Here is a 26,736-nt window from a genome sequence, read left to right as displayed (position 1 = left end):
TGCAACACCTGTATTTAGATAATCCACATTTCTGAGTATCTAATTATTATTATTTATTCCATTTAAAGACCACCCTTCATCAAAAACCCCAGGGTACCTCGGGTTAAGAACTTAATTCGTTCTGGAGATCCGTTCTTAATCTGAAACTGTTCTTAACCTGAAGCACCACTTTAGCTAATGGGACTTCCCGCTGCCACTGCGCCGCCAGAGCACAATTTCTGTTCTTATCCTGAAGCAAAGTTCTTAACCTGAAGTGTTATTTCTGGGTTAGCGGAGTATGTAACCTGAAGCATATGTAACCTGAGGTACCACTGTATTGTAATTTAGTGGAGTTCCAAAAAGACGTACAGTAGTGCCCCGCTAGACGAATGCCTCGCTAGACGAAAAACTCACTAGACGAACGGCATTCGTCTAGCGGAAGCCGCCCCGCAAGACGAAAAAGTCAATGGGGCTGCTTCGCAAGACAAAAAAATTTCGTCTTTTTTTTTCATTTAGCGGAGCGCGGCTGTCATTGCCGCTTCGCTAGACGAAAAAACCGCTAGACGAAAAAATTCGCAGAACGAATTATTTTCGTCTAGCGGGTAACCACTGTATAGCTCAATGAACCCAGTATGTAGAAACTGTGAAAGATGTTACAAAATCACTAGAAAAGTGATTTAAAATGTAACTACCAATATCATACCATTTACACAAATCTACTGTGACTGGACTTGAAACACTGTTCAGTTTTCGTTTATGGGCCTCAAAAAGGATATTGTAGAGCTAGATAAGGTGCTGGAATACACAACTAAAATGATCAAACGGACGGATCAACTCCTATATGAAGAAAGGTTATAATAATTGGGTCCTACTCTAGGTTTTACAATACAACAAATTACGAATGCCTGGAACCAAAATAAAGGATATCATAGAGATGAAAAGGTTGCAGAAAAGGGGCAACAATCAGGGTGCTGGTGCATCCATCCTCCCTGCAATGAAAAGCTATAATATTTAAAGCTTTTTGGTTTATGAAAAGAGACAAGGGGGAATATGAGGTTTGTAAAAATACGCATAGTGTGGAAGGGAAGGTAGGTTGTTCTCATGTAGAACTTGGGGTTATCTAATGGAATAGATTGTCAGATACAGGACACACAAAAGAAAGTACTTTACCTGGCACACAATTAACATATTGAATGACATTCTGATGGTCACTGATTATGAACAGTTAAACCTCGGTTTTCGAAAGTCTCGGCTACCAAACATTTCGGAAGCCGAACACCGAAAACCTGGAAGTAAAATCTCAGTTTTTGAACATTTCGGAAGTCAAACAGAATTCCGGAACGGATTAAGTTCGAAAACCGGGGTTCCACTGTATTCAGCTGCTTGGGAACAACAACACACTCTCATCTCTGTTTTGGTTCCACAAAATAATTATCAACAGCCACAGTACAGAAGACTGAAGACACTCTTCTTTCTGCTGTTGATATCTGCTACATACAGTTCACTATGAATTATCCAGATAACCAAGTTAACTCAACAGACACTTTTGAAATATGGGGAGGAGACCCTGCCAAATCAGCAGGAAAGAACATTTGTTCTCAAACCCCTTAAAGGACACATTACACATGATGGCAAGAAGGAAAGAATTAGAACTGTAAATTCAGTCCATCACTGGAAAACTAAATTTGTGCCCAAGATATGACACACCAAGTAGGAATTTTGAAACAGAGTGCTTTATAATAAAGAAACACCCAAAACAACTTGAAATAGTAAATCATTCAACCAATCAGAAGAAGGCCACTGTTTTGAGTATGATATGAGACCCAGACTGTGATGGGGTCTCAGCTTTTCGCACTGGTGCCAGTTAACTCTTATATCACACTCATTTTCTCTGTCACAGCCAAACAGAACTGTATCTCTCTCTACTTCCCACCACACTGAAAAACAATTACTTCTGAAAATGGCAATGAGCCACCTTAAGAAATAACAGGGTTTTTTTATTAGGTTTGCAGTTCTGTAGCAGTTTCAGTAATGCCTATGAGACATCAGAATGTTAATGTATTTTTACACAGGAAAACAATTAAGTTTGTGGTGTAATGGCAGCTGATCCAAAACAACCTGACCAATACAAACCATTACAACTCCGGCATATAAAGACTACTATGCTATGTGTTTAGAATTCTACATTGGTTGCAAGCTCACATGTTAACGCTTTACAAATCCTTTAAAAAAAGATTTCATCATGGTGTCTTCCATCCAGAAAGGTGAAAAAAAATTCTAGACAGCCTTGAAGACATTTTTTAAAAATTAAGAAGAAAAATGTGGCAGACCTTTTGGGGAACAATTTTCAATAATTCACTGATGCAGCTACCTTTAATCACAGCAATTGTTTTACTAGGCTATCTTGTTAAATGAGCTAGAACGAGTACTAAAATAGTTTTTGTGTAATGGGCAAATACAAACTGTGATGATGGTGACTTAAATCACGTGCTGGTGATAATAGAAAGGATACTTTTTTTAAAAAAGTGCACCTTGCAGAAGTAAAAAATTGGCTGAGAATTGCATTTCTTACTAAATTAAAACTGGCCTGCTTCTTTGTTATGAATTTAATATAGGATGTCAGTTTAATAAAAGTTTAAATAATTCACACTTAAAGATAAGGATCGTAATCTTTCAAAACTCAGCTGCATAGTATCCTCAGAGAGTCACTTTTGTACCTACTGTATTTATCATGGGCCTCTTAAGACTGAAGGTATGCCCAGATTGAAATAAGCTGGAAAGATCTGGCCACCGTGCTGCAGGATGGATGTGCAGAATCCCAGACTGCATTACTTGGCCAAATACATAAATATAATTCTGCTCTCTGTAACTTTTGAAGGTACCTTTCAAATATCAAACCCTAAGAATGCTGCTTGTTTTGTAACATAGTCAAATGCAGAAGCAGTGCTATCACTTACATTTATCCCTTTGAATCTTTGATCCAATTGATTTGCAGCAGTCTGAATTGGATGGCAACAAAATTACGTTGCTCTGTACTTTTTCCTGCTCACAGTCCTTTGAGGCCTAGTCAAGAGGACAGAAACAGATCCAACAAGAAGCTACAAGCAAAGAATGCATTGAATCCTTTATTCTCTTTTAACAATGACAGTGCCTCCCAAGAGGCAAAAGTGTATCTTACTCTTGCTTTTTAGAATTGTACTCTGTGTACATCTCAGGACCTGCTTGTCCTCAGTGTATAGGAATTGTAATGATTTGATACTGTACAAAGCCTTACATAAAAGCCCTCCTGTTAACAGAGCTTTAGAAATCATTTTGGGAGACTAAATTTATGAACATTGTGTCTTAAAACATTTTGTTCTTCATTCTAAAAGAAAACTTTTCATTTTCTGGGCCTTCACATCTCTATAAACATGATCTGACCATCACAAGGGATTTAAGATTAAACCTCCGACTATCAGATAACTGAATTTGTTTGAATATAATGATTCACATTATTTTATTCTTTTTCCTATTTAAATATCTCATTTCAACTACTACATTCATGGGGGGGGGGAACTTTTAAGATAAAGAAAGAGGAAATGATAGTAATAATTTAGAAAATGGGACTTATTAAATTTCATGCAGTGTTCATTGAGTTTTGTTCCCCCTCCCCTTTTCTCAGCTCTTTTAATGGAAATGAATACTTTATGTTTGCTTAACTGTTATTTTCTGAATAATAATTTGTTTTACTATAATATTGGTTTCTGTTTTTGCCCATTCCTCATGAACTAGCAAACCAAAGAGATGCTAGTTTAGCAGCGTGTAGCCCCATTTGTAAAAAAAAGTTTAATAAATTCAATTTATAATTATTGTAATGAACTGAACTTTTAATGTAACAGGCATGATAATTCTATTGCAAACCAAGTTATGCATAATGCATTCTAGGTTCAAAGTGATTTTCAATATGGAGCACTGGAAACAAACAAACAAAATGCATTCCCCCCCAAAAAAATTTGTCCCCCCCCAAACAAAACATCACCCCCCAAAAAACCTGTCCTCCTCTCCATGGCTTCAAAATTTCTGGAAATTTTACCTAGCTGCTCAAGTTAAACTTTAGGCATTCAATGGCATTAATCCATCTCCAAGGGTAGAGTGGGAGGGCTCCTTGGAATCAGTCTTAAGTCTTAGATGACAGGGGAGGCAGGGTGTTTCTAACTTCCACTTCAGAAGTTATAATACTGGTCATAAAGAAACCTAGCATGAATCTAGAAAATGTCAACAATTATAGGCTGGGTAACAACATGTCCTGAGCTAAGTGCTTAGATGAAAGTTTTTCTTTATAGCCATTTAAATCGGGCTACAGGCAAGGCTTTAGGACAGAAACTGCCTTCAGCAATTTGTGGGATGGTCTTTTCTGAAAATCAAAGGGTTCAAAACCCTGTTGATTCTCTTGGACCTCAGGTGCTTTTGATGTCATTGACCATCAGGATAATATATCGGAACTGTGTGCTTGCGATACCACTTAGTGGTGGTTCTCCTCCTATTTGGATGGCTAATTCCAGAGAGTTCTGCTGGGGAACTGTGGCTCAGCCCCTTAGTTATTACACTCCAGGGGTCTACACAATTCTACTCCCCTCCCTGCCGCTAATGCTGTTTAACATAAAACTGCTGCGAGAGGTCTGCAGAGATTTATCTTGAGGTATCATCAATACACAAAAGGCACCCAGCTGTTTCTCTTTTTCATCTTTTAGGTGAGGCTTTTGTGCCCTGAATCAGTGCCTAGGTGTGGTAAAAACAAAATAAAAAAATCCTAAGTTGGTCTCTAAGGTGCTACTGGAAGGATTTTTTTATTTTTTTATTTTGTTTTGACTATGGCAGACCAACACTGCTACCTACCTGTAACTAGGTGTGTTAAGGTATTGGATAAGGGTTTATTGACTGATATTCAATCCAGACAAGATGGAGGTACCTTGGTAAGTGGTTTATCTGACCAGATGATGGTGTTCAATTTGTTCTGTTAAAACTGCATTCTCTTATGCATTAGGCCCACAAATTAGGGGCTCGTATTAACTCAATATTGTCACTCAATATTTACGTGACTTCTGTGGTTCAAAATGCCCTTTATCAGCTTGCACTATAAGAAAGTTCTTCCTAATGTTTAACCTAAAACCCTTTTCATGTAATTTGATCCCAATGGTTTGAATTCTATTCTCAGAAGTAAAAGTAGTAAATAAATTGCTTTATGAACTATGTTGGGGTGGGAAACCTCTGGCCCACAGGCTAAATCTGGCCAACCAGGGTCTAAAATTTCATTTGCTAGGCCACTTTTCCCAAACCATGCCCACTTACTACACACCTATGGTGTGAGGAAGGCAGAGGTGCAGCTGTCAATGCACAATTAGGAGCATCATTGAAGTGTACTCCTAATATTACATTGGTAAAGGAAAGCAGGCTTCAGCTGTACCACCTAACAGCTGATGTGTGGCAGAGCCAAAGCCTGCTCAACTGTCTGCACAAGTGACCTCTCCGAGGGAGTTTTTAGAACAGAAAGCCCCTAATTTTAATGCCCTACTGAAACCAAACAATCTCTTCTCTTTTTTGGTCCTGTAAAGTCCTGCTGGCAGGGGTAGCTAAGCTGCCATCCTCCAGGTGGTCCTTGGACTACAAGATCACGTGGAGTGGGAGCTGCAACTGCAGAGAGCTAGGAATTAATCACCATCATCATTCTAGATCATTGTTTCCCAACCTTCAGTCTCCAGATATTTTTGGACTACAATTCCCGCCCCGCCCCCCATTGGTCTTGCTAGCTAGGTATGATGGGTGTTGTAGCCCAAAAATAGCTGGAGAACCCAAGGTTGGGAAACACTGATCTAGAGGACCACCCCTCACACTATGTAGACACAAGCTAATTCGTATCTAATTGTGAATTAATTTGCACCTCCCACTCCACACAGCAGAATGCCGGTGGGTAAGACGGAATGGACAGATAATAAACGCTGCACGCAAGGGGGGTTTGGGTGCCGTGGCACCTGACTCAAGAGGGGAGGCGGCCCCCTCACCCGATTGCACGCAGACTTTTTTTTTTAATGTCAGCATCCATTCAATCGCGAAACTAGAGGAGAGGGCCAGAGGCCGCCTTCCCGGTACCTCTCCCGCCAACACTTCTAGGTGGATTTTCCAAAACCCCGTCTGGTTTTCGGGGGCAATTAAAAAAAAAAAGCTCCGATTCAGCTCTGCTATCAGAAATAACGGCCCTCTCCACTTACCCCTTGGCCTACCCGCGAACCGACCTCCTCCCAGGGCACGCGATACCCCTCCCCCACTCGCCCCTCCCCCCTGCCCCCACGCAGTTCCACCTCAGCACCCCCCTGCCTGGGGTGTGTGAAGTAGAAACATAATCCTTCGCCATCTTTTTCAATCTTAAGGGAGAAGAAACAAAAAAATAACCCGCAGGCCGCGGCCTCCTCCTCACCGTTCAGACGCGGCCTTCCTCTCTCGCCCGCCTTTGCCTACCTCACAGCTCACCACCGCAGCAGTAGCAGCAGGCCCAGACGTCCTGCGCGCGCAGCACAACGAGGCTGAGCGAACTGAGTGAAGTTCTCTCCGCTGGGAGATGTAGTTCTTCCGCCCCCTTGGCCTATTTGCACCGCGGACGGCTTTCACATTATGTACTACAAGACCCGGCATGCCTTTGCAGGTGCCCGTCATCGACTACCTTCCGCCCCTCCGACTCTCGCGCGCTCTCCCTAAAGGCAAGTTCCTCCCCCTTTTCCAGCTCGCGCTCTCTCCGTCCGCAGGAGCCACCCTTAGGCCTGATGGGAGGTGGAGTCTTTTTCAGCCCAAGCTAGACTAGCTGGCATAAATGTATCGCCGAGGGGGGACTACAACTCCCAATGTTGGCGAGAAAGTCTTTAGGGTGATATGCTCTCGAAATGTTGGCGCAGGATGTTGTCTTCTGTAGTGCGGGCCTCGGAAAAAGTGGCATTTTACGAGGGGCCAAGAGGAGGATTTCTATGAGAGGGCAGTCTTTCCGTATCATGCTTAGTTGATTAAATTGATTTTTTTATTGTTATGATTCCTTGCATTTATACCTATCTTTTCTCAAAGGAGCCCTAATGTAGCATACATGGTTCGCCTCCTCATTTAACCCCCATAACCACCCTGTGAGGTAGGCTAGGCCCAAAGCCACCCAGAGAGCTTCATGGCCTAATGGGGATTTGAACTTTGGTCTCTCCCAGGTCCTAGTTTGATACTGTATAAGCACTATACCACTGGTCCCATCACCTCCTGGCAAATAGAAGGGGAAGAAATGGAGGCAGTGAGAGATTTCACTTTCTTGGGTTCCATGATCACTGCAGATGGTGACAGCAGTCACAAAATTAGAAGACGCCTGCTTCTTGGGAGAAAAGCAATGACAAACCTAGACAGCATCTTAAAAAGCAAAGACATCACCTTGCCGACAAAGGTCCGTATAGTTAAAGCTATGGTTTTCCAAGTAGTAATGTACGGAAGTGAGAGCTGGACCATAAAGAAGGCTGATCGCCGAAGAATTGATGCTTTTGAATTATGGTGCTGGAGGAGACTCTTGAGAGTCCCATGGGCTGCAAGAAGATCAAACCTATCTATTCTCAAGGAAATCAGCCCTGAGTGCTCACTAGAAGGACAGATCCTGAAGTTGAGGCTCCAGTACTTTGGCCACCTCATGAGAAGAGAAGACTCCCTGGAAAAGACCCTGATGTTGGGAAAGATGGAGGGCACAAGGAGAAGGGGACGACAGAGGATGAGATGGTTGGACAGTGTTCTCGAAGCTACTAAGATGAGTTTGGCCAAACTGCGGGAGGCAGTGAAGGATAGGCGTGCCTGGTGTGCTCTGGTCCATGGGGTCACGAAGAGTCGGACACGACTGAACAACTGAACAACAACAACAAAGCACTATACCACACTAACCCTCAAGTGCCTCAAAGTAATAACAACAACAGCTTGAAATTAGGTAAGAAAGGGCAATAAGTTCATCCCAAAATATATACATTTCAAAGCCCTTCCCGCTAAATGTCTGTGGCCTTTGCTGTGTTCATCCTTTATCTACCTGCCCACCCAATAAAAACGAAGCCTGGGTAAATAATAATGTGTTCCCTCATGGGTAAGCATCCATTCTTTCAAGATTGTCTTATTTGTTACATTTATATACCAACTTTTCCTCCAGGTTGCTCAAGGTAGTGTATATGGTTCTCACCCTCCACATTTTATCCTCACAACAACCCTGTGTAGTAGGTGAGGCTGAGAGGCAGTGATTGGCCTGAGGTCATCCAGTGAGCTTCATGACTGAGTGGGGTTTATGAACCCTGTTATGCTAGACCTTAGTTCAGCACTCTTTTTTCTTTCTTAGGTCAGCGCTCATAAGCACTACACTATACTGGCTGTAAAAAGAGGCATGGACAAAAATGTGGACAAAAGTGCCATACAAATCCATAGCAGCAATGACCAGAGAAAGACCCCTTAAAATTGCATAGACCTGGAACCTAATACCTAGAAGCCTAGGCTATATTAAACCGATGAGTTCTCCCATGTGTTGGAGAGGATGTCCCAGTATAAGGACATATCAGCAAATGTGGTGGAGTACCAAAAACTGAAAAGATCTGAAAAAATGTATTTACAAAAATATATTTGATTACAAAAATATCTGTGGAACGCCCTCCCATCAGAGGTCAATGAGATAAGCAACTACTTGACATTCAGAAAATACCTGAAGGCAGCCCTGTTGAGGGAATTTTTTAATCTGTGATATTTTAATGTATTTTAATATTTGTTGGAAGCCGCCCAGAGTGGCTGGGGGGACCCGGTCAGATGGGCGGGGTACAAATATTATTATTATTATTATTATTTAATTACAAGGCAGACGGTCCCCATGACCCCAGGACTGGCTCTACTTAACTCATGATATCACAATACAGTATGTTGCAAATTAGACACAAAAGAACTCATAACACATCTGTTAACTGCTGCAACAACAACTATTGCCAGGACATGGGAATCGTTACAATTATTAACTATGGGCCAATGGTATAATGCAATTTGACAAACAACATTATTGGAAAAACTGACATAAAAATTAAAAGTTGCAAGAGGCCAAAAGAAAGTCAACAATTTTTATGCATTCTGGTGTGACTTTACTGATTACTGTACACAAATAATGAGGCATATGGTAGAACACCCATATTTTATAGCAGTCTGGCGTACATGAAGCACGTATTTTTCCCTCCCCCACTTTATGTTTTACAAACAGTTTATATATATATATATATATATATATATATATATATATATAAACTGCAAAGAGCAGCAACACATAGAGTAACTCAATTTATTAGAATCAAGTTGGTCATATTAGTTCATGCTGATTTTAATAACATTTAGTACAGTAATAAAATCTGTTTAAACTGGTTTTCAAACTGTACAAAGGTTTGTATATATTTTTGGAAACCACTTTTGGAAACAATTTGTTCAAAAAGGAGTCTATACACATTTAAAATAAATAGAATAGTGAGACTGCAAATTGCACTGTTAGTGGTCACCATGTTGGGACTTCACATCCTTGATTTGCTATAAAGCTCACTAGGTGACATTGAGCTAGTTAGTGTCTGAGTGCAGCCTACTTCACAATTTATTATGAGGATAAAGTAAAGTAGCCCCCATACTTGTGTATGCCATGCTAAGCTCAATAGAGAAAGGATAAAATACAAAGGCAAACAACAGTAGACCACATAGGAATCAATGCCTGCTTCTGTTCGATGGTGGTTTGGGGAGGGAGTGCTTGTAAAAATTATGAGGATCCATGAAGGTCCTGGTCCAGTGCCCTAACTGCTGCACCACACTGACTCTCATTTTGGCAACACATTGGAGCTGTATAGCAAAAGGCATTTTAGAAGCTAGCCTACAGTGCCATTCTGGGCAGCAAAAACAATTAAGTGCAGCCTATTACTAGCAACTGCTTTTCAAGGAGTTTGGCTCCCCCATCCCCTTTAAGTTTAAAGCTTCCAATGTAGAAAATTTTCCCAATGCAATGCCATCAAGTCACCAGACGATGGTAGCATTGAACAGTGAGTTAAACTTCAGAACCCTAAACAATTCATTGGCATCCATTGACATGCTAGTGCTAATCAAACCAAATCAAAACTATTGTTATTTTTGGGGTGAGATTTAATCACATACCCGCAATGCATGTAGTACAATTAAAGTTGATCTGGAGCTCCTGTGAAACAAACCTGCTTTACTTAAAAACTGGGCTTTTTACAATAAGGAAAGTGGTGGGAAAATGTGCTGGAAAGTTTGGGATAACACTTGCTCAATGCATCTTCATCTAATTTACTCACAAACAAATCAGGATGAATGCTCATTAAATAGCCAAGATCCTCTAAGCTCTCTGCAAACGATTCATTAAACTACTCAGGTTACTCTGTTGTTGTTGTTTTTTTAAAACACACACATACACACAACAACAACAACAACAACAACAACAGGAACAACAACAGGAACATTAAGAATACTATCTCACATTTAAGACCAATACTCCCTGGGTTGTGAGTGAGCTTTCAAGTTAGTCAGAATCTTTTATCAGTCAGTATGAAGGCAAAAAACAGTTTGGGGTGGGATGGGATTCGGCACTGCCTGCAGTTTGTTTCAAGTCTGAGATGCTGTTGGAGGAAGTTTGTGCAAATGAACAGGATCAAAATCATGCTACCAAGTTATGGTTAAGTTCAAAAACATGGGTGTCTTATTGTTCCTATTCTTATTCTGCGTACCATGGTATTAAATAATGGTTTAGTATTTCTCCATGATCCTAGTGCAGCCCAGTTATAAGCTTGTAAGGTCACAGGAAGGAGCAGTGCTGCCAATCATGTAGAGAGGGTCAACTACCTGGGGGTAGGGCCAGGACCTGATTGGCAGGCAACTGACCAATCAGACTGGAACAGCCTGGCGCCCCCAGAAGCAACCAGACCAATGGGAATGCTACATCAGGAACCTTAGGAGAAGCACCACTCTCTACCTCACCTGCTCAGGAAGTCTACCAGTAATTTTCCCTGGCAGTATTTTAACCAATGCTCCTGGGAGTATGTCTGCATCCTTGTTTTAGTGTATCTACAACTTAACTGACTATCCCCTTTTCAATTAATGCCTCGTGGGAAAGAAAGAAAGAAAAAATTGAATTGGCAGCCTCCTGTATATATTTATGTGGCTGTTTTGCAAACTGTACATGGTATCACATGAACTAGTAACTTTCCCAAGGTGTTGATGGCTGCTTTAAAAGACACACGGCTCCTTTGGCTGTGCTGGTGGTTGCTACGTAGTTCTGTGTTTCTTCTTGGCAGGGGGTTGGACTGGATGACCCTTGTGGTCTCTTCCAACCCTATGATTCTCTGTTGTAGGTGTGGTGACTTGACAGACATGGCTGGCCTCTGTTGGTTGGTTGGCTCCTTCTATCCATGTGTGGCATAAGCGACACAGTCCTTAATTGGTGGGCATGTCTGCTATCTGTATACTTTTTGGTGGTGTTGTTTTTCCTGATCTGCCTGGGCTGAGCATGCATTGGATTTGGCAGCCGTCCTGGTGGTTTAGTGGTATAGCTTTGGTCATACATAGAGTAATATGAATAATAGAGCTTAATTTCTGCCCAAGAACATGTCAATAACAGTACCACTGAGTATGTGCAGAGAGTCTTGCTTCCTGGTTATGCCTAAACTGCTCCCAATAGGAACGTGGGAAGCTGCATTTTACTGGTCCATCTTGTTCAGCATCTTCCACACTGACTGGTAGCAGCTCTGCAGAATTTCAGGCAGGGAATTTCTTCCAGCCCTACCTGGAGATGTCAGGGATTGAACCTGGGACCTTTTGCATGTGAAGAAGATGCTCTACCACTGAGCTACTGCTTTCCCCCAAGAATGGGGCAGACTTTGCAAATACTTTGTTGAGCTATTGCAAAGGGGCCACTAGGCTAGCAACAGGTTTGTTTTTGCCTAACGGATTTTTACTAGAAAGGGTAAGTATGGATTAAACGGGCTGGTATTTTGATGCCAGGTGTGTGTATGGGCGTTGCACTTTTATTCTTCTTTTTTGTCTGTATGCAGAGCGCCGATCTCACGATAAACACCTGTCTAGAAGCCCTGGCACGTGTGCTCCAACAGCAGCAGCTCTCTCCACCTCTAGCAGGGCTCGCCCGCTCCCTTCGCAGCAAGGTGGGCCAACTCCAGCAGCTCCCGCGGGGAGAGCCGCTGTCTGCCCCCGCCCCCTTGTGCAAATCCAGCGCTCCTAATTGGTTCGGCTTGTGGCGCGGGCGGGGCTCGAGGCACCAGACGCGATATAAGGGAGCGAGCGAACAATGCGCCTCGATCCCGACTGGGTCGCTTTGGGGGGCGTGGAAGCGGGAAAAGCCGCGATTTCTAGAGCGGGGCGGGCGGGCGGGCGAGCACAAAAAGGCTAAGCTACCAAACCAGGCGGTGGTGGCGGCACCGCCTTCTTTGTTGAAAGAGCCCGGCGGGTCCGCCGCTTGCACTTTTCCAGGCGGAGGAGCGCATCCGCCCGCCCGCCGCGCTCAGGTGAGCGCCCATCGCAGGTGGGAAGCGGGCAAGCCATGGAGCTCGACCCGCCGGCGCCGCCCTATTTCTACGACCACCACGAGTCGCCCGGCGACGACTTCCACCGCTCGAGCGCGCCCAGCGAGGACATCTGGAAGAAGTTCGAGCTGCTGCCCAGTCCGCCGGCCTCGCCGCTGGCTCCGGGCCCTGCCGAGGACGCGGCCGCCGACTACCTGCTGGAGCCCGGCCGGCTGCTGGGCAACCTGAGCGCCTTCGTCCTCCGCGACTGCATGTGGAGCGGCTTCTCGGCCCGCGAGCGCCTGGAGAAAGCCATGGGCGAGAAGCTGACTACCAAGCCGCCCGCCCAGGGCCCGCCAGCCAACGCCACCCCTACCGCCGCCCAAGCGCCGCACGACTCTGCGCTGGGCGGGCAGTGCGTGGCCCCCGGCGCCGTCTTCGCCTGGCCCGCCGACTGCAAGCTCCCTCCCTCCTCCGGCTCCGAGAGCCAAAGCGAATCGGGTAAGGCTGCCTCCGGGCCGGGGAGCGGGGCGGCGGATAGCACGACACCCCCAGGGGCACCCAGTCCTGCAGCTCTGGCTGGGCGCCGAAAGTTTCTCTCCCGGGACAAAAGGCTCCTCTCCCTCTTAATTTCCCGTGGCGCCCCTTGGACTGCGCCCTGTCTTTCCAGGTCTCCGTGCAGAATTCTGCAGTCCCCTTGGAGGGATCTTTTATTGCAAAATTTTCCGAGCTCTTGCATTTACTCTGCCCCCCTCCCGCCCCACTTCTTCACCAGAGGTTCTACTTTCAGGGGGAAGTGTGCATTGTCGTCCCGGCCCAGCTTCCCAAGGCTGCTGCTGGGACTTGCATAACGTGCTGAGCCCAACCCATCTGTCTTGCTTCCTCCTCCAACCTCTCCCAATTTAGCACCCTTCCGCACAGCCGGCGGGGGAGGGGGGTGCCTGGCGCAGGATCATAAAGAGAAGAAAAGGCGCCACTTGCACAACTCCCTCCACCACTCCAGGAGGTTGGGTGGGGGGGGACTCAAGATACAGAGCATTTCTTTGAGCGGTTGCATTTCAGCAGGATGGGCTTCTCCAGAGTTTACTGGTTCAGGTTGTAAATGCTGTCAATAAACCTGTGTCTGAAGCTTGAAAAAGTTTGGCTTGGTTGGTGTTGCTGGTTTCTTAAGCTTGTGGAGTCTGGAGGGTTGCCAACCTGTGATGGTCAAATCTCTGGAAGGAATTGACCTGTGAAATACATGAATTGTCTTGCAAGCCCCCCTCCTCCCACAAAATGTTGAATGCAATCTCAGGTCAGGTTCTGCAGCCAAGGGGAACCAGCCATATTATGCATGATACAAAGGTTTTGTGGCATAAGTGCCCACATCTATGCTTGTGGTGTAATAAGTGCATCAGTTGCATCTTAGATCAGTCCAAAACAGCATCTCCACTGGCTGGTGCTGGTGGGAGTTGTAGTCCAAAACATCTGGAGGGCCTTAGGTTGGGGAAGCAAAGTCATTCCCATTTGATTATTGGCACAAGAGTTGCTGTTAAGCTATCCTCTGATGGAGGCATGCAGGGGCAGTGTGTATGTGTGTGAATAGGATCACAGATCATAAAGACCACCTTTATGTCTTTGAAGTGCTCTAGGATGTAGCAACATTAGGGCACAGAATCATTGAGTTGGGAGGGATCCAAAGAGTCATCTAGACTCCTTGCAATGCAGGAATCAACATCAATGGGGAAGAGCTGTAGTTCTGTGATAGAGCATCACCTTCATATGGAGAAGGTTCGAAATTCAACCTCTGGCATCTCCAAGTACAACTGAGAATCATCCTTTCAAATCCTAGTAAGCTGTTGCTTGTCAGTATAGAATCTAGACAATACTGACTTGGTACAGTATAAGGTAGCTTCCTATGCAGGATTGACCTACTCACAGCTAGAAGCCTGCCTCTGTCTTTTCAAGTCTCCTAAGGAAGGGAATTTCACGGCCTCTTCCTTCTCCCCCAGCCCCCTTTTGTTTGGCTAATTTGATTTCAATGCTTTTAAATCTTAAGTTTTTAAAACGCTTTCCTTCTATTTGGATTTATGTACCTCGCTTGCACATCCAGTCCTCATTTGTAAGCAAACCACAGAATAATACCAGGGGTTTCTGTACACACCAACATATAACCTGGTCCGTCCCGTCCCGTCCCCCCCCCCCGCAAACTCTCACCTGCTTCAGGTTGTTTGGACTGCAACTTCCAACAGCCCCAACTAGAACACCACATGCATATTGTGTTCAGGGTTAACATTGCTATAAATAAACTTGTGGCAAGTGTTATCCCTTGAAAAACAGACATAGCCTTGAAATGGGCACACTTTCTAATACTCTGGCCTTGTTGTTAATCCTTGTAGGGCTGAGTCACTGGGTAAGCAGTGACTGCTTATATGACTCACTATAGAGCTTGAATAGGGCTTGGGTTGAGAAACAAATTGGGTATAAGATTTAATTACATTAGGAGAAGCAAGTCTTAATCTCAATTAGCAGAAGGGGCGGGGAATGTTATTGATTTATTTAATTGTGCTTGCCCTTGCTGACCTGGACTTTTCACCCCCATCAGCATCTAGGCTCCTCCTTCAAATGCTGTGTTTTTTTTCAGCCAGTCACATGATTCCTGGGACAAAAAGCAACAGATGCAAGTGTTTGTGTGTGTGCACTCTCAATAGCTCACTATGCCAATGAGAGATGGTGGGTAGGTAACAGCAGTGTTTCAAGCACTGCTATTGGCTGATTGCCAGGATGCTTGGAGAAGGTTGTTCTCACTGAGTCACACTTTTTTTTTATTAATGGGAAAGTGCTGATTGTTTGCCCAATGCAAGTTTTAGAAGGAGAGCACTTAAAAATGCAAAGCAAGTGGAGGGAAGGCAAAGTGGGGGCATAGCTGGCCCGCCTGTGTTCTTTATTTATAAATTCATGGAAGCAGAAACAAGGCTTAAACAATGCAATTGGGGGCACCAGATAGTGTGCACTGCGGATGAGAACTTCTGTGGAGGGCTGGGAGGGTGTGGGGCCAGTGGCGTTGCTAGCCTCTGCGCTGCTGGGGGCGGCGGCAGCGCAGAGGAACCCCCCTGGGGGAGGGGCACGACGCGTGCGTCGTGACGTCATCATGACGTCACGACGCACGTGGGTGCAGAAAGGGGGAATTTCCCCCTTTCCGAGGCTTTTTTTCGGCGGGGGGGGTCGACTAGCGAGGAGGGCGTGACAAGCGTGACACCCTCCTCGCTGGTCGACCCCCCCGCCGCCGAAAAAAAGCGGCGGAAAGGGGGAAAAAGCAGAGCCGGCGCTCTGCATTCAAGCCCCGGCTCTGCTTCCTTTCCCCGCCCCCCCCCCCGCGGGTTTTTTCGGCGGGGGGGGTCGACTAGCGAGGAGGGGTGACAAGCGTGACACCCTCCCTCGCTGGTCGACCCCCCCCCCCGCCGAAAAAAAGCAGCGGAAAGCACCCCTTCCAGGTGCTGCTGGGTGAGGGAGGGAGCGGCGGCGCGTGGGCGTGGCAAGAGGGGCCGCCGCTTGTCACCCCCACTCGCCGCTTTTCACCCTGTCACTGGGGGCGTACCGCCCCCACCGCCCCTCCCCAGCGACGCCCCTGTGTGGGGCACAAGCCCTACTGAAACTGAGCCTGCTGCAGGAGAACTTTCCCTGCCCATAGAATTAAGCAGGCTGGAGTGCCCACTGTATGCTGTGCTGCTACTATTGTCTGGCTGTGATTCTGCGTTTGCCATGGACTTTAATGGCTTGGAACCTCTGGCACAGAGATGGGGTTGAATAACACTGCTGACTTCCGCTATGCCATTCTTCACCAACCTGGTGCTCTCCAGGTCTTTTGGACTACAACTTCCATCAGTGCAGGCATGCCAACTCTAGGGGGTCTTTGGCCCCCTCATTTGTTGGAAGGGGGCCAGTTGCACGTCTTGGCTTCAGTGGCCAGCTTCTGCAGATGACAACGTTGCATGTATGGCATCACACAAGCACAATGCGCATCTGCACCCTCAATCTTGGGGGGGGGGTGCAACTTGACGCTTCTGCATCAGTGCTGGCCATCATGAGCTGACTTGATAGAAGCAGTGAATTCCTTCCACCCATGTATCTGAAGAGTATTAAATTTTTTGCCCCATTCCCCATTTCTGACACAAGGTAGTTTTCTTCTGCATATGATGGTGCTTAAGCTTTTGAAAAGGGACAAGAGAGTATCTTGCACTCTCCTGGAGGCCTCATGGTAGCGAGCTGTCAGAACCTTGTAAGAGTGGTTTTTAGACATGCTTCCCACAGAAAACTGTCTATGTGCCTTGTCTCCTGAGAGCAAGCAAGAGAACCCTTAGTAGGCAACATGTGAAATGCTGGAGACATGCTTTGAATGACTCCAAGTGGGTACGACTCCACCTTCTGTGTAACTTGAATTCATTTTCATTGTGTATTTCTGTGAAAAAGGTGCCTCCTGTAGTTTTCTCCACAAGGGCCCTTGGTCAGTTTCTAGGAAACAATTTCTCCTGTGCAACCTGTCACAGGCTGTCTTAGGCATACAAGTCCCATTGTCCTCAGCAGAACTTAATTCCAGCCAACACAGATAGGGAGAAGCTTTCTCTGAAAGCTGTTGCTGCAGTAAAGCAGATGGCTGGTTTCTTGCTCCTGCAGACTAGCGGGACTTCCGCTTTGTGAATTCAGAACCGATCTCATTTTTTTCTCTACTGTGATAACCCTTCCCCTTAAACTTCTTTCCTTAAAAAAAAAAACCCTGACCACTTTGTCTGAAGGCTATATAACTTGCATCTATTGAAAGTCACTCAAGCCTTCTGTGCCTTTAAAGGACATTCTCTTCCCACCCCCTTCCTGTATACTGGATGGGGAGGTGCTGAGATCCTTTCTGTGCAATCTCTGGCTAAGTGGGGAGGGCTGCCCACTGTGCGTGTTGGGGAGGCTATTTGTGCAGGGGAATGGAACCCTTTGAACAGGATTTACTACTTCTGAAAAGTAGCAAATCCCTCCTGAAGTGTGAAGCTGTAGGGGCAAAGGCCATCTCTCCCCATCCCCTGCTTCATTTACAATTCCAATGGGCAATGAAAGAGCCTTGGGGGTGCAGGGTGGGGGAGAGATAGAACTTTAGCAGTAAACTTTGTTCCAGGCCAATGGTGACTATTGCCCTGTCTTTTTAATTGGGGATGGGAAGCATAGGAATGCCTTGATGATAGCCTGGCCTTTTGTCCCTTACAATTGCCTTTGGGAAAGCCACCCCTCCCCTCCCCTCCAGGGACACAAAGACAAAAAAAACCTCCATTCCACTGCAATTGTTAACAGACCCTTGGGGACAGAAATGTTCATCCCTCCCCAGAATGAAGCTCCCAATACCACAGGATTCCTGCAGGAATTACATTTGCTCAGGACTTTGCAATAGCACCAAATCAGACTGCTTGAGAGAAAGTAGATAAGACCACTCATCTTTTCAGTAAATGCTAAAGGTTAAGAATCTAGTCTTTGCCCTCAAAATAAAGCAGCTTACAGGGTGAGATTTGAATCTGGAACCATGCCCTACACTTTATGGAGTGGGCAATAAGTACATTAGGATGCTCGATTGGGAAGGACTTTTCACTTTACAATTTTTTGAAAAGAAAACCTTCTCTGGTTGGCCATGAGCTAATGACTTATCTTTCATCTTGAGTGTTCTTCAGATGTAAATACTTGGTGGATTTTGTTGACCAGTTTCTGAGTTGTGTAGCTTCACTGTTAATTTAAAAGCATACTTACTCTGCTCTTTAGGAAAAAATGATAAATGAAAACAAGGAGGGGGAAAAGAAAATAAGTGAACTTGATGATCAGTTCTTAAAGTTAGTTTTCATCTCTATATATGGTTTATGAGGAACCTGGCTCAGCAGATGCATCCTAAATACCGTAACCACTTTGCCCTGCATCTCACCCCCATAGGAAGCCCTGGCTTGTGCATCTTCCTAGTCCTTTCCTACTTCAGCCTCTGCTGTATGTGGTAGCTTCAGGAACCAAAAGAGATGAAGAGGAAGCTCACCCACCTGTCCCCAGTTGGCCTCAGTGCTCAATAGTAACAAATCAGTAGGTGGGCTCTTTGCTGATTCTGCAGAAAGATTTAATAGCATCCCTGGAGCCTGGGGTTAAAAGAAAGATGGGGCTTTGCCTTGCCCTTTTGTTTTCAGTCCCCCCCCCCAACATTTGGTGCAGGTCCCCATCTCTTCTTCATCATTCTCCACTGATATTTGAGCAACCTTTGTCACCACTAGAGATGTGAAGGCCCGGGAAAAAACCGGATTTTTTTGGGGGGGGGGAAACGTGTTTTTTCCCCCTGAAGCCTTTTTGTTTTTTCCCGAAAAATTGGAAAAATTGTTTCAATCCAAGCAAACATTCAGTTTTTAGAAGTTCATAATAACTGTGATAATGACAGACACAACAGAGTAGATACAGAAGCAGAGACTGAAACTGATACTGATCATTACAGCTCAGAAAATGATTCTGATTAAATTTCATGCCCATTCATTGAAATTTAGTCCCACTTCCTTCTTCAGTTCTTTTTATGAGAATGTTTTGTTTAAAATACTGTGAAGAGGAAATATGAATAATTATTACTTCTGGATTTTTAAAAATTGTTTTGTGTAGTTTTTTGTTGTTGTTGTTCTTCCATATAAACTAGCAAACAGTTCAGGAGATTGTTGCTCCATTTGTTACAAATACAAATAAATATTATTTTAAAAGTAAATTCTGTTTGTAATAATTGTTTGGATACACTATATTTTTAATATGTTAGTTGTGATAATTTTATGCCCATTAAAATTGTCCATAGTTATATTTTATGTTTCTAAAGTAACAGAATGACTTTCAATCTGGAAAAGAAAAATGAAGTGCTAATGTAGCATTTCCCCCCAATTTTTCCGAAAATTTTCGTTTCCCCCCGAAAAAAAACAGGGTTTTTTCCAAGCTTCAAAATTTCTGGAAATTTTATATCTCTAGTCACCACCCTGTGTGTGTGCATGTGCAAGTTCTCCATTTGTGATTCAGGAAGGAGGAAAGTAGAGAGGCTTCAGTAGAACTCTTAAGGAAGCCTTTGATAGCTCAGGTCTGGGAAGGTGATGACTTGCCCCCAAATGTGCTGCTCCTCCTGTGATGCAGCTGATGTTGGTTACTGCTTCCCAAATTCATATTTGAAACGGAGCTGCATGGTTTTATGCTCCTGAACACCCCCTCCCCTCAAAATGCTTGGACCACCACCTTGTTACATCTTGCAGTGGCATAAAAAGGTTGGTTCCTTCTTTAGATGCCTCATGCAGCTCTGTTTAGAATAAGGAACAGGGAATCGGTCCCAGACTCTTTAAGGAATCCAGTTCCACTTGATGTACAGAGCTGGCTTTGAAGCAAAGCAGGTTGAGTCTAGTCAGTGAGGCTGCCTTGTAACCTCAGTACAGCATGAATGTATGTATGCTGCCTTGATTTTCATGGTGGTAAAAAGGTGGGGCTTAAACCAGTAAATGAGCAAATCTTTTCCAAGGGCATGTGAAACCAGACCTCTCTCATGTGACCTCTCTCCAGGTGTTGGGCTATAGTTCCCATCATCCCTGTCCAATGGCTAAGGTGGCTGAGGCTGATGGGAGCTGTGGTAGAAAACATCTGGGGGGCACCTGGTTGGGTGCATGAAACCCACCCTGGTGTGCTAACTTGTGTGTTACTACCTAAAGCAGCCTGTGGTGTTTGCCAAGGTTTAATGGGTTGTTCCCTCTTGTTTGTATGCAGAAGGGGAAGAAATTGACGTGGTGACGGTTGAGAAGAGGCAGTCGCTGGGGGTGAAGAAGCCAGTCACCATCACTGTGCGGGCTGACCCCTTGGACCCTTGCATGAAACGTTTCCACATATCTATCCACCAGCAGCAGCACAATTACGCAGCCCGCTCACCACCCGAGGCTTGCTCCTGCACAGCTGCCTTGGAGAAAAGCAGTCAAGAGGAAGAGGAGGAGGAAGAGGAGGAGGATGGTGGTGCACAGTCCCTGAGGCAAGTGGCGGAGCCTTCCTCTCTTGAACCTTTCCTCCTGAAATCCGGGAGCGCTCCCAGTTCGGACAGTGAAGATGTGACCAAGCGGAAAAACCACAACTACTTGGAGCGCAAGCGGCGCAACGACCTCCGCTCGCGTTTCCTGGCGCTGAGGGACCAGGTCCCTGGTCTCGCCACCTGCCCCAAAACTCCCAAAGTGGTGGTGTTGAGCAAAGCTTCAGAGTATCTGCAGTCACTACTCAAAGCAGAGCAGCAGATGGTTGCTGAGAAGAAGCTGCTAAAATTGCATCAGCTTCAGCTGCTGAAACGGATTTCGTACCTCAAGAGTGCGCATTAGCTGCCAGGAACTCCAAACTGCTTGCCAGTCTGATCTCTGCACTTTTTTTGGGGGGGGGGAACCAAACAAAAAAAAATTGGTTTGTTGACTTGCAGATCCCAGAATGCAATACAGCTGGTGCACACAAATGGGGGCTTGCATTCCATACACTATTTTCCATCCTGCTCTTCTTTCTTAGCCAGTTATGGGTGTTGGAGAATCTCCTACGTTGTGCAGGAGTGGTGATGATCAGGGCGGTGGGGGGGGGGGGAGGGAGTAGCTGCTCAGACTTCAGCTTCTACAGCAAAATGCTGACTTCTGCACAGGCTGAATGAGCCTCCATTGCGGTTGGGATCACCAGAAGCCTGAGTGCTTCTCTGGAAAAGCATCTTGTGGAATACTTCACAATACCTTCAGACAGAGGGGCCTGAGTCAACATTTCTAAAGCTGGGGCAAAGATGGACCCTGCAGTTGTCTCTCCCGAGAGGCTTGCTTCTGTTTCCCTAGTCAAGGTTGGATTGTAAACACTGGCTATGGATAGTTCTACATACCCTCTTTTCTCCCCAGGCTCTTCTGCTTGCCACTGGCATTTAAGAAGACAGATATCTTGTGCAATTTGTTTCTTTTTTTTTTTACAATGGTCCTACGCAATAGACTTTTCCCCACCCCCAAGCGCACTCCCCCGCCCTATTTTCCAATGTTGTTTAGAATTGACAGATCTCTTCCCTTCTTGGAATTTATTATGGGTGAATTTTTAAATGTCGCCGCCTCTGATGTCCTGGCTAGGGCTTATGGGAGTTGTACTGTAGTCCAAAACATCTGGAGGGTACTAGATGGAGAATGTCACATTATGTGAAGTTATTTCACAGCTGACATTTGAAGACAGCTTAAATCTGGCTTTTTCTTGAGATCTACAGCTAGACAACCCCTCAGGCTGAGATCAGTGCCTTTCACACTTGAGGTGGAAAAAAAATATTGAGCAGATCTACACCATACACTTAAAGCACATGACTTCCACCACCAAATCCCCAAAGAATCCTGGCATCTAGTTTCTCTGAGCCAGAATTCCCAGCACCCTCAACAAACTAAAGTTCCCAGGATTCTTTGGGTGAAAACACGTGCTTTAAAATGTATGGTGTGATTCTGCCCTTAATGGCATCAGCATAATAGACCCCAAAGTGGATTGATTTCAGTGGGATTAATTCAGGTGAACTTCTAATCAGTTGTATCTATTGATGAGACATGACTGCTGTCTTCCTGTGTCAACCTTCAATCTGCCACTCAGGGGTAATTCCTTTATCTGAGATGGAGGGATGCAGAACCTTCTCTCAAGAACTGTTAGAGGCTTGATGTGTGCATTTAAGACATTCTCCCCCCTCCCCCTCCCCACAACTGCTCCTTCACTGGAAATGCACTGAGATCACCTTGGATTTCATTTACCTCATACTTATTTTTCCACTTGGGCAATGCAGCTGCTTATCTTTGGTTTTGTATATCCTAGAATCCATTGTTGTGATTGCCTGATTCTTTATACTGGATGGCTTTTTTAAGATATACTATTTTTATACTTTTTTTTAGAAATTATTTTGTAAAATACTTGTTCTCTTTCCTCCCAGCTTTTCAAAGATAAAACAGTGGGCTCTCAGTACTGCTTTTGTAGATGAGATCATTCAAACTGAGATTCAGCAGGGGAGGGAATACTTCTGTTTTGACTAGAAAACGATTTCCTAAGTCAGGGGTCTGGTCCTAAGTTTCAAGCACCAATAATGAGACTATTAGACATCTTAATGGTGTTTTGGAAGAGTGGGTGGGTAAGGGAGTCCCTAGATGGGAACCTTGTAATTTCAACTGCCCCCTATAGAGAAGTTTTCTACTGAAGGTGTCCTGCTGATTCTTAAGACTTAAGAGAAGCCTTTCCCCCCTCCACCTTCCCTTTCTTTGGAAATAAAAGGGCTGCATGAATATATTTTGGGGGAAATGTGCAGTGTGGCGTTAATTGATGTTTACTCACAGCTAGGTTCTACTGTGTCACCCCCAGGAAAGGGAGCACCTCAGTCCCATGCATAAAGAGAAAGAAAGCAATGATAATGTGGTGGTGTGTTTTTTGCTCTGGTTTTGCCAGGTCCTTAACAGCTTTTGTTGAGCTGGCTGGGGCTACACCTCTCTCCCTCCTTCCCTTTTATGCAGATCCCTCCCACCCATCCTCCTTTGTCTCTTGGGTGGGGAGAGGCCAGATCTGGAGGTGATGGATGACCCTTTATCTTGGCTTGCACACAGTTTGGTGGGCGCAGACTGGTCTCCCACAATGCATTGGGGGCTCCTTCAGGCATTCCTTCACTGGCCCGCTAGAGCCTCAACGCTGGGTGGTCAGACTTAGCACTTTCTTTGTTACCTCGCACTTCTTAAATAAACGGAATCTCAAAAAGGACAGGCTGAGTCTGCTTTTTCCCCCTCCCTTTTTGAGCCAAGGAATAGATGAGACCCATATCTGCAAAGATACATCAGCCTTAGTGTTTGTAATTTAGTTGAATGCATGTTTGTTTAGTTATGTAGAGGAGGGGAAGAGGAGAAAGTTTGGACAATATCCTGGAAAAAGAGAACCAGGGGAGCATGGTTCTGGCCTGTGCTCAGAAGGAAGAGCATGGGAAACGGAGAAAAGTAGGAGAGCTGTCATAGCCGGCAGCTGAAATCAACCCATCCACATGCCGCTAATAAAAGTGTGTAGGCAGGAATTCTTTCTGTGCTGCTCTTGATGTGTGGCGATTCTTTTATGTTTATATAGGACCTGGGGGGGATTTTACAGTATTCTATAGGCTTCTGATAATCTTGGGATAAGAAAAAGACATTAATGGAAGACAATATTTCAGCAGCAGTAGTAGAAAAATTAAAAAGCTGTGTATTTGAGGTGATTAACTGTATTTGCATTTCATCTTTCTTCTGCTGGGAGATGGACCAGGCCCCCTCTGAAGCACTGAGCCCACCTTCTCACCTGTCTGAAAGTCCTGCCCCTGCTTTCATTTCCCTCTTATTGGCTGCACATTTCTATGTTCAGCAGTGTAGCTGAAATATCTTCTTTTTGTAGGAATTAATGCACCCTAAATCTTTTGGCCCCCTTATGAGTTGGATCCAGTTCTCTGCAGCAAGCATTCCTTTCTGCCTGCCTGCCACTGGGAGCCATCAGAAGTGGAGGCAAGGTATCGGCAGAGCCCCTCGGGAATCCTGGCAAAACAGACTTCCTGCCTCTGTAGCAGGTGGGGCTAGATGAACTTTGGGGTGCTTTCAGCTCTGATTCTGTCAGAGCCATCCTGGTTCTGCTTAGCTCAACAACCTCTGATAAAAAAGAAAAACTCATCACTATCAGAGGCAGGCTCCACTATCAGAGACTGCCTCCATCAGAGGCAGATTCTCCATGGAGAATCAGCTTGCACCATTAGGAAGTTCATCCTTGTATTTCTCTACCAGTTCAGGTCCTATCCTTGGAACCAACAGATGGTGACAATTTGTTTCTACAGTGGTACCTCGGGTTACAGGCGCTTCAGGGTACAGATGCTTCAGGGTACAGACTCCGCTAACCCAGAAATAGTACCTCTGGTTAAGAACTTTGCTTCAGGATGAGAACAGAAATTGCGCAGCGGCGGCATGGCAGCAGCGGGAGGCCCCATTAGCTAAAGTGGTACCTCAGGTTAAGAACAGACCTCCAGAACAAATTAAGTTCTTAACCCGAGGTACCATTGTATATGACAACCACCTTCACAGTTTTGAAAGGCTCTCCTGTCACATATTTTCTTCAGGCTACTTCACCTACCCACTTCCTTCAACATTTCCTCACAGGACTGTCTCCAGGCCTCTCACCATCTTTGTTGATATTCTCTGGACACATTTAACGTTGCTGATATCCTCAAACCATTGTGTCCAGAAAGAAAGCAGAAAAGAGTGGCTAGCCAGGTGACCCGGAATCATAGCAGTCTTTAAATAGCTGTTTTTGCATAGAAAATATGGTAAGATAAGAGGACTTTTACTTGAGGGGGTGTTTTTAAACAAGGCAAATGGGCCTAAGAACATTTGGGTTTTACTCATATCTCACCAGAATGCATTAAAAAGCAAGTTTTCTTCCCTTCATTCTGAGAAGTTTTAGAACAAGCTGAACAGGTCACACTTCTAGAACAGGAGCTATATCAGTGTGTTGTACTAAAGGAAAATCCTCTCTGCATATGTAATTTGAGAATGGACCTATCTAGGAATGAGCATTCCAATCTGAGGTGCCAGGATGAAAGGGTCTTTGGGCTGTATCCCACTAAGTCCTCTGTAGAGTAGATCCATTGAAATAAATGGATCTGAGTCATGTTCATTATCTTCTGTGACCCTACTCTGAGTAGGAGTAGCATTAACTACACCGCTTCATGCCTGGCTCATTAAACTACACCCCTGCCCTCTCCTGGCACTTGGCCCTCAATCCTGAGGGAAGGCGGCCCTCGGCATAAAAACATTGCCTACCCTTGCAGTAGACGATGACTAAGCACTTTAGGAAAATCAAAGCATGAATCCTCCACAAGCAGATGGGGGAAAGGTTTTTCTTTTATTGGGATTAAGGAGAGGCTTGGGCATGTTTGAGTCCCATTGCAAAATCAGGTATGTAGGTCAGGTGCCTCAGGACTTCAGTAGCTCTGTGGCTTCTAAAAATAGGCACCGCTGATGAAACAGACTTATTAATAAGTGCTTTACAATTCTGTTAGCTCTCAGTGTGAGGTAGATTACTGATATTCCCATTTTACAGATGGGGTATTGGGTAGGAGGTTGTGATTTACCTGAGCCTCCCAGTGGCAGAGCTGGAATTTCGATCAAGGTCCAAAATGAAATGAGATATTGTCTTATTAATGAAGACTTGACAATTCATTTTTCAATGGCACAATAAATGTTCTTGCTAATATGTTGCATAGTGACTGGTAACTATAAATTATCTCAGTAGCATGAATTGCACCTTGGGACCTATGAGGTACAAAGCTGCCTTGCACCAAGTCAGGCTGGCCAGCTGAACACAATGTTGCTGGCTCTGGTTAGCAGTAGCTCATAAACTGAACATGCTGGGAACTGAACTTGAGACCTTCTGCATGTAAACCACATGTAAAGGTAAAGGAACCCCTGACCGTTAGGTCCAGTCGCGGACGACTCGGGGGTTGCGGCATTCATCTTGCTTCACTGGCCGAGGGAGCCGGCGTACAGCTTCTGGGTCATGTGGCTAGCATGACTAAGCCGCTTCTGGCGAATAGAGTAGCGCACGGAAATGCTGTTTACCTTCCCGCCAGAGCGGTACCTATTTATCTACTTGCACTTTGATTTGCTTTCAAACTGCTAAGTTGGCAGGAGCAGGGACCAAACAGTGGGAGCTCTCCCCATCGTGGGGATTTGAACCGCCGACCTGATTGGCAAGCCCTAGGCTCTGTGGCTTAACCCACAGCGCCACCCGCGTCCCTATGTATCACTGAGCAAAAGAACCTTAAACATCCAGCTCTCTTTTGTCATTACATGGGCTTGTCTGGGTTTTCGGCTTGGGCAAATCATACCCTTATAGGAAGAAGAGAGCAACAGGATTCTCATGAAATGAAGTGTCTTAAAGTGGAGCTTTATTTGCAGGGTTTCTTCCTGCCTTTACATGCCAAAGTGGAGCACTTGAGGCTGCCAAACATGATGAAATAAAACCACACCTCTACTCGTAACAAAAAAAAAAGCATCATAATTCCAAAAGTAGAGGGGAGGAAACTAGATGGGTAGCCCTGCCAGGATCCTACCTAGCAGTCTTCACATGACAGCAGAACAGCATCCAGGGTGGTAGTGTTGGATGCTGGAAGAAAGAAGAC

At 45.2% G+C, this 26,736-nt stretch overlaps 3 protein-coding genes across 4 annotated transcripts in view; 2 read left to right on the top strand and 1 right to left on the bottom strand.

Annotated features, from left to right (window-relative positions):
- The window catches only part of THRAP3 (thyroid hormone receptor associated protein 3), a 40,402-nt gene extending 33,873 nt beyond the window's left edge, over positions 1-6,529 (bottom strand). Inside the window, 1 exon segment of the mRNA XM_033158687.1 lies at positions 6,431-6,529. The gene's annotated coding sequence lies outside the window, so the exon portion shown is untranslated.
- A 6,039-nt stretch (positions 6,530-12,568) lies between these two features.
- On the top strand, positions 12,569-20,961 carry MYCL (MYCL proto-oncogene, bHLH transcription factor). Its single transcript, XM_033157623.1, has 2 exons — positions 12,569-13,046; positions 20,310-20,961. Exons 1-2 carry the CDS (start codon positions 12,584-12,586, stop codon positions 20,900-20,902), a joined length of 1,056 nt encoding a protein of 351 aa, XP_033013514.1. The 5' UTR covers positions 12,569-12,583; the 3' UTR covers positions 20,903-20,961.
- Positions 12,971-26,736, top strand: part of TRIT1 (tRNA isopentenyltransferase 1) — a 39,084-nt gene continuing 25,318 nt past the window's right edge. The window contains exon 1 of one of the 2 annotated variants that reach the window (XM_033157622.1): positions 12,971-13,046. The gene's annotated coding sequence lies outside the window, so the exon portion shown is untranslated. Of the gene's footprint in view, positions 13,047-20,487; positions 20,566-26,736 lie in introns of those variants that run through there. The other variant, XM_033157621.1, reaches the window with a different exon arrangement.

The sequence above is a fragment of the Lacerta agilis genome, chromosome 8 (assembly GCF_009819535.1).
Source record: "Lacerta agilis isolate rLacAgi1 chromosome 8, rLacAgi1.pri, whole genome shotgun sequence".
Classification (NCBI taxonomy): domain Eukaryota; kingdom Metazoa; phylum Chordata; class Lepidosauria; order Squamata; family Lacertidae; genus Lacerta; species Lacerta agilis.
The sequence above is the reverse complement of the archived record's forward strand: the minus strand, read 5'-3'. Positions and strand labels throughout refer to the sequence as shown.